General features: G+C 41.9%; 1 protein-coding gene across 1 annotated transcript in view; it reads left to right on the top strand.

Annotated features, from left to right (window-relative positions):
* The first annotated feature begins 4,566 nt into the window (after positions 1 to 4,566).
* Positions 4,567 to 12,125, top strand: part of cnih3 (cornichon family AMPA receptor auxiliary protein 3) — a 163,961-nt gene continuing 156,402 nt past the window's right edge. Inside the window, exon 1 of the mRNA XM_060916029.1 lies at positions 4,567 to 4,886. Within this exon, the coding sequence (XP_060772012.1) occupies positions 4,809 to 4,886 (78 nt within the window). The 5' untranslated portion in view covers positions 4,567 to 4,808. The remainder of the gene's footprint in view (positions 4,887 to 12,125) is intronic.

Here is a 12,125-nt window from a genome sequence, read left to right as displayed (position 1 = left end):
CTGAAACAGTTTCTGGAAAACAATCCCTAACTGGTCCGCACAGTATCTAAGGACCCGGCCACTGACGGGCTCCACATGTGCCTGTCTACATAAGGAGAGCTCTCAACTCAGCCTTGAGTAAACCTTGATAAATGTTGGTGGCTTAATTCTCACCTAGTAACTCTGGCAATATTATCCTGGGTACAGCTTGGTAATTTCTCTGGCTTTCTGTCCACTTCAATAGCAACATTTGTACACCTGCACATTTATGCAGTTATCCAATTAGCCAATCATGTGGCAGCAGCACAATACATCAAATCTGCTATCTTCTGTTGTTGTAGCTCATCCACCTCAAGGTTTGATGTGTTGTGTTCTGAGATGCTTTTCTGATCACCACAGGAGTAAAAAGTGATTTTTTTAAAGTTACAAACTACTTCCTGTCAGTTCCGACCAGTTCATTCATGCTCCAGGTGTTTCAGCCTGCAGACCCTCCAGGATGTTGTCTGTTTTTTGCACCATTCTATGTAAACTTTAGAGTCTGTTTTGTGTGAAAATCACAGGAGATCAGCAGTTTCTGAACTACTTAAACCAGCCCTTCCGGTACCAATATCCATGCCATGATGAGAGTCACAGAGATTACACTTTTCCCCATTCTGATGTTTGTTGTGAATATTACCTAAAGCTCTTGACCTGTATCTGCATGATTTTATGCACGTTTAATTTTTTTTTTTATTTGATGCATTGTGCTGCTCCTACTTGATAACTGCATAAATGAGGTGTACATATGTTCCTATTAAAGTGGATGGGGTGTGTGTGTGTGTGCGTGCAACCCCATTTCCAGAAAAGTTGGGATCTCATCTCATCTCATCTCATTATCTCTAGCCGCTTTATCCTGTTCTACAGGGTCGCAGGCAAGCTGGAGCCTATCCCAGCTGACTACGGGCGAAAGGCGGGGTACACCCTGGACAAGTCGCCAGGTCATCACAGGGCTGACACATAGACACAGACAACCATTCACACTCACATTCACACCTACGGTCAATTTAGAGTCACCAGTTAACCTAACCCGCATGTCTTTGGACTGTGGGGGAAACCGGAGCACCTGGAGGAAACCCACGCGGACACGGGGAGAACATGCAAACTCCGCACAGAAAGGCCCTTGTCGGCCACGGGGCTCGAACCCGGACCTTCTTGCTATAATGTTCTTGTACATTTGATAGCTGAAAGTTTAATGTATACTTTGTTGTGTTCTTAATATGTAGACTCATAGACAAGGTACTGTCAATAGTAACACCAAGTAGTTCCAAACTGTCCTTCTGTTCAACGGTTTTGTTCTTGAGAGTTAAAGTAGGGATGGTATCACCATTACCAAAGGTGATAGCCTTTGTCTTTGAATGATTGATCGATATATAGTTAAGAGAGAACCAGTCAGTAATTGAAAAGAAATCTTGGTTGACCTTGATTTCCAACAGATTGAGAGATAAATCACTGGAGTAAAGAGTAGTATTGCAAGCATAAAAATCTGAGGGATTAATTATCACAAAAAAGTTAACATCATTAAGAAAGATATTGAAAAAAGAGGACTCAACAGGCTACCCTGAGGCACTCCACTTTTAACAATTCTCCAGTCCGAAAAATTGCCATTTAACCTGACTCTTTGAAGATGACAATGGAAATACATTTCAATAAGTTTAGCAGAGTTATCACCCAGATCATATGCCCATAGCTTGGCAGTAAGTAATCCATGAATGATAGAATCAAAGGCTTTGCTAAGATAGATGGTGATGGCTGCAACACATTGCTTCTGATCAAGGGAAGAGCGCCAGTCCTCAGTCATTTTGATAAGTGCTGTACAACAGGAATGACCCTTAAGAAAGCCAGAAAGTGAGTCGCAAACCTTGTCTTCTATCCACTCATACAGCTGGGCATAAATAACCTGTTCGGCAACCTTCCAAATTGTAGGCAATAGAGATACTGGGCGATAGTTTGCCTTATCAGTTCTGCCGTCCTTCTTAAAAACAGGAACAACATTCAATCAGTTCCATTCAGAAGGCCAGCAGCCATCGTTAATGATCTTGTTAATGAGAGCAGTGAGAGATCTGGCAATTGCAGAAGATGAAATCTTGAGTATTCTAGGAGATACACCATCAGGACCAGAAGACTTTATGGAGTCAAGGGTTGCCAACAGTTTATAGATTAAATGAACAGCAATGTCAGTAAAGTTGAAATCCTTATCAGTATTCTTAGACTTTATCGTTATCACACTAGGGTGGGTAGAGAAAAAGTCATACTTATGGCTTGGTACATACTCAGAAGCAAGATCAGTGAAATAATCATTGAAAACATTAGCAATGTCAGCTTGATTGGTAACTGATCAAGTGGAGTCGACCAACATGATGTTTTCACTTGGATTTTTCTTGCTAGGAAGTAAAGGCTTTAATTTCTTCCAAAAATCAGAGGGCTTTATGTTAGTGGTGGAATCATTGAGATATTGTCTCATAAGTTAACGTTTTAACACTAACAAATCAAGTCAAATTATGTTAGAAAGTGGAATTTTGTGGAATTTATTTAAATTCAATTTTGTTTCCTAACATTCCAATTCAATTTCAGTTCCATTTCCCTTTAGCTGCATGCGATACTTATTTCAATTCCAATTCCAGGAAGTGAATTGGAATTTACCATGCATTCTTAATTCAGCTCATGAATGGCCTCTGAATGGCTACACAACAAGGTCAGAGCATCTCCAAAACTGCAGGTCTTGTGGGGCATCTCCAAAACTGGGCCAAGGAAGGACAACCACAGGAGAACCAGCAACAGGGTCATAGGCGCCCAAGGCTCACTGATGCACATGAGGAGTGAAGGCCCATCCTTGGTCCTGCTGGAGTACTCCCTGTCCTAGATATTTTAGTCTTTTCCCTGCTCTAAAATGGCCAGTTTGACTCAGGAAGGGCTGTTAATTATCTGATTAGTTGAAGCAGGTGCTTCGTAAGCAGGGAATTAACTTGTGCAGGACAGCAGGTTCTCCAGGATGAGGGCTGGGAACCTGTGGGCTAGGGGTTAGCCCAAGGCTGCACTGCCTGCAACTTTCCATTAAAGGCTCAGTGTTGGCATCTTTGCTGGGTTTGTGAATACTTCTATGAATATAAGATTTGTTTATATGTAAGTGTAAATATAGCATGTAGTACATCAGATAAATACCGCAAACTGGCTAAGTGATTAGCGTGTCCAAAGAACAGCTCGGTTGTTCTGTACATATCGTTCTAATGCGTGAACATCGGTCAATGAATGTGAATGTGACTGTGATTTCCAGTCCTATTTACTGAGGTCTATCCTGTAAATCCGAATACATGTCACTTTAGTCCGTTCTCGTACTGAAACACAGCCAGACTGGTATTTGTGACTGAAGCTTCCATGCCCCAATAACGAACCTTTAAAAAGTTACTGAGATCTCTTCCACTGTGAGTTGGCCTAGTGGTTAGCATGTCTGCCTCATGACCAAGAGATCGTGAGTTCTGCTCATGGTCAAGTCCATCGTAAAATGGTACCTACTGCCATCTGGCGAGGCACACCACAATACAGATGTGTATAGGGAGTCAAACTCTCACGGCAACCCTAGCTACGAAATAGATGAGAGGCTGAGGGCTATAGAAACAGAGACTGGTGGCACCCGACGCGCCTTAAGGGCCCAGTTAGTACTGGGAAGGGAGACTGCCTGGGAAGACCAGGTGCTAGCACGGGAGGGACTTTGACTTTCATTTTGTTGTCAGATAAATAATGTGGGCAGTATGGTGGTGTAGTGGTTAGTGCTGTCGCCTCACAGCAAGAAGGTCCGGGTTCAAGCCCCGTGGCCGACGAGGGCCTTTCTGTGTGGAGTTTGCATGTTCTCCCTGTGTCCGCGTGGGTTTCCTCTGGGTGCTCCGGTTTCCTCCACGGTCCAAAGGTTAGGTTAACTGGTGACTCTAAATTGAGCGTAGGTGTGAATGTGAGTGTGAATGGTTGTCTGTGTCTATGTGTCAGCCCTGTGATGACCTGGCGACTTGTCCAGGGTGTACCCCGCCTTTCGCCCGTAGTCAGCTGGGATAGGCTCCAGCTTGCCTGCGACCCTGTAGAACAGGATAAAGCGGCTAGAGATAATGAGATGAGATGAGATGAGATAAATAATGTGACATTTCAAATTCTAGTCTATCCACAAGATGGCGCCAAGGTATGGAGTACGTACCCAGGAAAGGAAAGGCCTTTGGTTCTTTGGTAATCCATCTCCCATTTAACAATAATTTCAAATGAGTTACAATCATTTAAGTTGGAAATGTAATTTGGAAAGGACCAACTTCAGTCGTTTGATCACAAAACAGCACACAAAACAATGTTAGGACAGATGAGCTGCTGAAGACCTGGACAAACATCCACCTGTTTAATTCAGCCCCATCCTCCTGAACCAAAGGTGTGAGGAAGAGGGGCAGAGAGGTCCGGATCTCTCTCTCTCTCTCTCTCTCTCTCTCTCTCTCTCTCTCTCTCAGTATTCTCTCTTCCACAGCAAACAGACGCTCAGTGTGTTCACGCAGCCAGGAAACCCGCACGATGCTTTGATCTTCTCTCTTCACTGCAGTGTGCGTGAGATTACAATCATGGAATTTTATTTTTGACATCACAAAGTCTATTTAAAATAAAAATCCGCCCAGTGATTAGAGGATCGGAGGAGACGTGTCGCTGGTCTGGATGAAGATGTTTAGATCCTGGCACGCACTCGAAGCGTAAAGCGCTTTCTTTCCCATCTTTTCTTTCCTTTTCTTTTCTGACGCCGTGTTTGGAAATTAAAATCGGAATCAATAATGTTCACGTTCGCTGCCTTTTGTTACATGCTTTCTCTCGTCCTCTGTGCTTCCCTCATCTTCTTCGCCATCTGGCATGTAAGTATTTGCATCTCATGCTCAAATAGGAGCATCATTTCAGTCTATGTTTAATAGATGCATTAGTTACCTTTGCAATACTTTTTTAATGACTCATTTCTATCTAATAGCAGATATATATCCTTCTATATATACATTAGTGCATGAGGATTCAGATTATACCTTAACTTATGATAACTTGTGCTTAGCCTATTTGTTTGAACCATTTATATTTTAGTGGAGAATAATATGATGCAATGTAAACGCAAATGCAATCAGTTACACTGATAAACAGAGCTGATCAATGAGATATTGTATAAAACAGGACTTCCCTGGGAAATTATGTTATCATGACTTGAATTCCCAAAAATAATAATTCAAAAAAGCACCTAAAATACATAATTATTTCACTTTTTTATTTCTCGCCAGCTTGTTTGGGGTTTTCTCTGTTCCTGTAATCTTTGCACAGAGCATACATATCATATTGCCATCTCTAGCTCACTCACTCATTCATCCTGAGTTTGTTTTCTCATGGCAGCTAATGTAAAAGTGATTCATCTTAATGGGGATTATTGTAATTTTTTTTCTTTGACTCAGTGATTTGCAGCAAAAGCACGGTCGAATTTTTTGTTCTATTCTGCATGCTCATCATAGCATATCATAAAATTATAGCATTAAAAACATTACAATTATCACTCAACTACAGAAAATCTTATTCACAAAAATGATATCCAGTACAGTAGTTCACTGTGTGATCATTTGTCTGTCCTTCTAACCCATGTTTGGATTGAATTATTATACCACACTAAGACTAAAATGTTAAAATGCTTAATGAGTGTTAATGATTAAGTGTCTTATAACCACAGTGGGGCCAATAAAGCTTCCCAAATGATGGCTATAGCCCATTAAATCCGTATGTGGTGTCACAGTATACATACAGTATCACTTTCTTTATGGATTTTGAATGAGAAGTTTATTTCTCTGTTAGCCCTTAAGCAATCAGTGGAAACAGACCTTCAAATTATGTTTTCTATGTATGCAGCTGTTAATCTTATTTAAACACACTTTTTTTATTGCTATTTTTTAAGAAGTCTGATCAACTTGACAAAATCTATTCTTTAGCACCTTTCAGTGTCTTGCAAAAATATTCATCCCCCTTGGTGTTTGTCCTGTTTTGTTCCATTATAAACTGTAATTAAAATGGATTTTTGGGGAGTTAGCACCATTTGATTTACACAAAATGCATACAACTTTAAAGGTGAAAAATTGTTGTTTTATTGTGACACAAACAATAATTAAGATGAAAAAACAGAAATCTGACGTGTGCATACATAGGTATTCACCCCCCAAAGTCAATACTTTGTAGAGCCATCTTTTGCTGCAATTACAGCTGCAATTCTCTTGGGGTATGTCTCTATTAGCTTAGCACATCTAGCCACTGGAATTTTTGCCAATTCCTCAAGGCAAAACTGGTCCATTTCCTTCAAGTTGGATGGGTTGTGTTGGTGTACACCAATCTTCAAGTTATGCCACAGATTTTCAATTGGATTGAGGTGATTAGGCCATTCCAAGGCATTTAAATGTTTCCCTTTAAACCACTCCAGTAGTTTTAGTAGTATGTTTAGGGTTATTATCCTGTTGGAACGTGAACGTTTGTCCCGGTCTCAAACCTCTGGCCAATTCAAACAGGTTTTCTTTCAGAATTGCCCTGTATTTAGTGCCATCCATCTTTCCTTCAATCCTGACCAACTTTTCTGTCCCTGCAGATGAAAAATATCCCCACAGCATGATGCTGCCACCACCACGCTTCACTGTAGGATAGGTGATCTCAGGGTGTTGGGTTTGCGCCACACATGGCACTCCCATGATGGCCAAAAAGATCAATGTTAGTCTCATCTGACCAGAGAATCTTCTTCCATGTGTTTGGGGAGCTTGCCACATGTTGAGCAAACTCCAAACGTGTTTTCTTCAGCAATTACTTTTTTTCTGGCCACTCTTTCATCAAGCCCTGCTCTGTGGAATGTATGGCTTAAAGTGGTCCTATGGACAGATAATCCCATCTCTGCTGTGGATCTTTGCAGCTCCTTCAGTGTTAACTTTGGTGTCTTTGTTGCTTCTCTGATTAATGCATTCCTTACCTGGTCTGTGAGTTTTGGTGGGCGGCCTTCTCTTGTCAGGTTTGTAGTGGTGACATACAGCATTCTTTCCATTTTGCTATAATGGATTTCATGGTGCTCCGTGGGATATTCAAAGTTTGGAATATTTTTTATAACCCAGCCCTGATCTATATTTCTTCAAAACTTTGTCTCTGACCTGTTGGAGTGCTCCTTGGTTCTCATGTTGCTTGCTTAGTAGCGTTGCAGAGTCAGGGTCCTTTCAGAACAGGTTGATTTATACCGACATCATGTGATAGATCATGTGACACTTTGATTGCACACAAGTGGATCTTAATCAACTAATTATGTGACTTATGAAGTGAATTGGTTAGAAGAGCTCTGATTTAGGGGGTAGCATGGTGGTGTAGTGGTTAGCACTGTCACCTCACAGCAAGAAGGTCCTGGGTTCGAGCCCAGCGGCCAGCGAGGGCCTTTCTGTGTGGAGTTTGCATGTTCTCCCTGTGTCTGCGTGGGTTTCCTCCAGGTGCTCCGGTTTTCCCCCCAGTCCAGAGACCTGCAGGTTAGGTTAATTGGTGGTTCTAAATTGACCGTAGGTGTGAATGTGAGTGTGAATGGTTGTTTGTCTCTGTATCAGCCCTGAGATAACCTAGTGACTTGTCCAGGGTGTATCCCGCCTCTTGCCCATAGTCAGCTGGGACAGGCTCCAGCTTGCCTGCAACCCTGTAGAACAGGATAAGCGGCTACAGATAATGGATGGATGGATGGAGCTCTGATTTAGGGGTTTCATACAAAAGGGGGTGAATACCCATGCACACTCCAGATTTCTGTTTTTTTATCTTAATTATTGTTTGTGTCACAGTGAAACAACAATTTTCACCTTTAAAGTGGTAGACATGTTGCGTAAATCAAATGGTGCTAACCCTCCAAAAATCCATTTTAATTCCATCTTGTAATGTAACAAAACAGGACAAACACTAAGGGGGATTAATACTTTTGCAAGACACTGTACTGTTGTGCTGCTTCTGAAGAGTTGGCTATGGACTGGACCCAAAGTGCCCATGCATTTTCAGGATTTTTTGTATTTTGTGTCTTTTGAAGTAGTCAGTCATGCTTCCTTTTCACTGGGGTTGTTGATAAATTGTACATAGCAGCTGAAGAGCACACTTACAGAGTAACCTATATGATAGGTGTACCTGATCAAATGACCAGTACATGTAAGTATGTATTCGGGAAACCTAGTAAAGTGTGTCAATTTGTGTACTACTTTTTGCAAAATCATGCAAATTAGAGCAAATAAACGAATGCATTATGTGGGTCAGTGCCTTATGGAGAACCCCCATCACAGGAATTCTTATTAGTTTTATTATTTCTGAAGACACAGATCAGCGCAATCTGAGGGAGGCATTTTGCTGAGACAGTATGTTTTATTGTTGACTTGAGGAGAGCGAGCAACCTGTTTATCATGTTATTGTCTTCAAGCTTCGACATACAGTACAGTGGGGCAAAAAAGTATTTAGTCAGTCACCAATTGTGCAAGTTCTCCCACTTAAAAAGATGAGAGAGGCCTGTAATTTTCATCATAGGTATACCTCAACTATGAGAGACAAAATGAAAAAAAAAAATCCAGAAAATCACATTGTCTGATTTTTAAATAATTTATTTGCAAATTATGGTGGAAAATAAGTATTTGGTCAATAACAAAAGTTCGTCTCAATACTTTGTTATATACCCTTTGTTGGCAATGACAGAGGTCATTTTCTGTAAGTCTTCACTTAACGTTTTCTGTAAGTCTTCACAAGGTTTTCACACACTGTTGCTGGTATTTTGGCCCATTCCTCCATGCAGATCTCCTCTAGAGCAGTGGTGTTTTGGGGCTGTCACTGGGCAACACGGACTTTCAACTCCCTCCAAAGATTTTCTATGGGGTTGAGATCTGGAGACTGGCTAGACCACTCCAGGACCTTGAAATGCTTCTTACGAAGCCACTCCTTCATTGCCGGGCGGTGTGTTTGGGATCATTGTCATGCTGAAAGACCCAGCCACATTTCATCTTCAATGCCCTTGCTGATGGAAGGAGGTTTTCACTCAAAATCTCACGATACATGGCCCCATTCATTCTTTCCTTTACCCGGATCAGTCATCCTGGTCCCTTTGCAGAAAAACAGCCCCAAAGCATGATGTTTCCACCCCCATGCTTCACAGTAGGTATGGTGTTCTTTGGATGCAACTCAGCATTCTTTCTCCTCCAAACATGATAAGTTGAGTTTTTACCAAAAAGTTCTGTTTTGGTTTCATCTGACCATATGACATTCTCCCAATCCTCTTCTGGATCATCCAAACGCTCTCTAGCAAACTTCAGACGGGCCTGGACATGTACTGGCTTAAACAGGGGGACACGTCTGGCACTGCAGGATTTGAGTCCCTGGCAGCGTAGTGTGTTACTGATGGTAGCCTTTGTTACTTTGGTCCCAGCTCTCTGCAGGTCCCCGCATGTGGTTCTGGGATTTTTGCTCACCGTTCTTGGGATCATTTTGACCCCACGGGGTGAGATCTTGCATGGAGCCCCAGATCGAGGGAGATTATCAGTGGTCTTGTATGTCTTCCATTTTCTAATAATTGCTCCCACAGTTGATTTCTTCATACCAAGCTGCTTACCTATTGCAGATTCAGTCTTCCCAGCCTGGTGCAGGTCTACAATTTTGTTTCTGGTGTCCTTTGACAGCTCTTTGGTCTTGGCCATAGTGGAGTTTGGAGTGTGACTGTTTGAGGTTGTGGACAGGTGTCTTTTATACTGATAATGAGTTCAAACAGGTGCCATTAATACAGGTAACGAGTGGAGGACAGAGGAGCCTCTTAAAGAAGAAGTTACAGGCCTGTGAGAGCCAGAAATCTTGCTTGTTTGTAGGTGACCAAATACTTATTTTACCAAGGAATTTACCAATTAATTCATTAAAAATCCTACATTGTGATTTCCTGGATTCTTTCCCCCCATTCTGTCTCTCATAGTTGAAGTGTACCTATGATGAAAATTACAGGCCTCTCTCATTTTTTTAAGTGGGAGAACTTGCACAATTGGTGGCTGACTAAATACTTTTTTGCCCCACTGTAACTGACACAGCAGATAAGACTGCACATGTACACATTATAATTGGCTTTACTTTTCTTCTAGTACATCTTCAATAAATGATTGTATCAATAATAATAATAATAATAATAATAATAATAATAATAATAACTACATTAAGGCACAAAAGGGTTTGTGAATTTGTATTATTTGTAAGCACATAATTATACAAAGATTTGATCTCATTACCGATTGAAGACCAATTCCTGACATTTGTCAGGTGTTAAGTGGCATAAATGCATAGTTTATGGTCCCGTTATAGGCCTATTACTATGTTCCATTGGAAGAATATGAAAAACTCATGTTGTAATAACTGTAAAGCCAGTGACCTAAACAGCTCTGACTGTTGATCAAAGCTCACATGCTGTTAATTCAGATTTCTTTATCCTTATGCTCTTATGTGTATTTTTTAATGCTAGACTGTTGAAAAGATCTGATCTGATCAACAATGATTCAGTTAAATTCTCTAGATGGAGAATATGTGTGACAAATGCAGTGAGTTAATATAAAAATCAGCTGTCCTAAAGAACAGATAGAACACAAGAAGGGGAAATATAAGGCATGGCATATTAGTAGGCTGATAAAGATTGTGTTGGAAGAACCAATTAATTAGGCATTCTACGTATGCCTGTAAAAAAAATAAAGCCTAACATAGACAATTGTATTGAGGTTTTTCACCCACGTGACCAAGTCATGTGAGGCTGCCATTTTGGACGTCACGGCTCGAATCAGTTTGAATGCGAGGAAGGCGACAAATGAAAAACATAAAAGAAAAAGGAGCGAGATGCAGAAAACACCTTCACTATCCAGCAACGTAGGGCATTTACAGGGCGAGCAGAGGGAGAGGTATTTGCAAAAATTGAGGTTAGCAGGCTTAGAGAACGACGTTTATCTGCTTCCACCAGGATTGTTCACTGACGTACGGAAGTACACGAAGCCCTCGTCTTTACCTGACTTCGGCCCACATGATCTGTATACCTATGTCGTTAAAAACCCATCGCCATACACAGGTATTGATCTGAAAGCGTATAAAAGTTTGGATACCTACAAATATTTTGTGTCAGGCTGGGTAACATGCCTACATCAGTGTGTCGTCCCTGGAGCCGGTGGTCGCCATCTTATTACAGCTAAAGTTTGTTCACATTTTCATTTACTTTCGGTCCTCAGGATAAACAAAATGTTATTAAATGTCATTGAAATAACTTCTTAGCCTGTTGAGACATGGCCCGTTATAAATTTGCTGTTACCAGGCAATGACCAAGAACTGTATTATTAGGGTCGGTGTCTGTGTTGTAGCAGTGCACTAGCAGCTAGCTGTTAGCACTAGCTAATGTCAACAACATCATAGCTGGTATGTTACTGTAGCAATGTTTATGTTCAGTCATTTGGATGACCGTTAAAACCTTTCAGTCTCAAGTTTTTCCTTTACTGTATTTACTAGTTTACTGTAATTATGATCCGGCAGCTATTTACACCGGATCCAGTGTAAATAGCTGCCGGAGCGCGCTCCGGCTTGCTCCCCCTCAAATTAAGCAGCGCGCTCCGGCTTGCTCCCGGAGTGCTCCGGCCGAGGTTCCGGAGCGCGCTCCGGCTTGCTCCCGGAGTGCTCCGGCCGAGGTTCCGGAGCGCGCTCCGACTTGCTCCCCCTCAAATTAAGCAGCGCGCTCCGGCTTGCTGAGCACTCCGGGAGCAAGCCGGAGCGCGCTCTGGAACCTCGGCCGGAGCACTCCGGGAGCAAGCCGGAGCGCGCTGCTTAATTTGAGGGGGAGCAAGCCGGAGCACGCTCCGGCAGCTATTTACACTGGATCCGGTGTAAATAGCTGCCGGATCATAATTACAGTAAACTAGTAAATACAGTAAAGGAAAAACTTGAGACTGAAAGGTTTTAACAGTCATCCAAATGACTGAACGTAAACATTGCTACAGTAACATACCAGCTATGATGATGTTGACATTAGCTAGCTTGACCTTCAAAATGGCGGACACCGGGGCGTCACGTGACCCTGTGACGTCAGGTGA

The sequence above is a fragment of the Neoarius graeffei genome, chromosome 3 (genome assembly GCF_027579695.1).
Source record: "Neoarius graeffei isolate fNeoGra1 chromosome 3, fNeoGra1.pri, whole genome shotgun sequence".
NCBI classification, from domain to species: Eukaryota; Metazoa; Chordata; class Actinopteri; order Siluriformes; family Ariidae; genus Neoarius; species Neoarius graeffei.
Note: the sequence above shows the minus strand (reverse complement) of the source record. Positions and strands in the feature narration are given on the sequence as shown.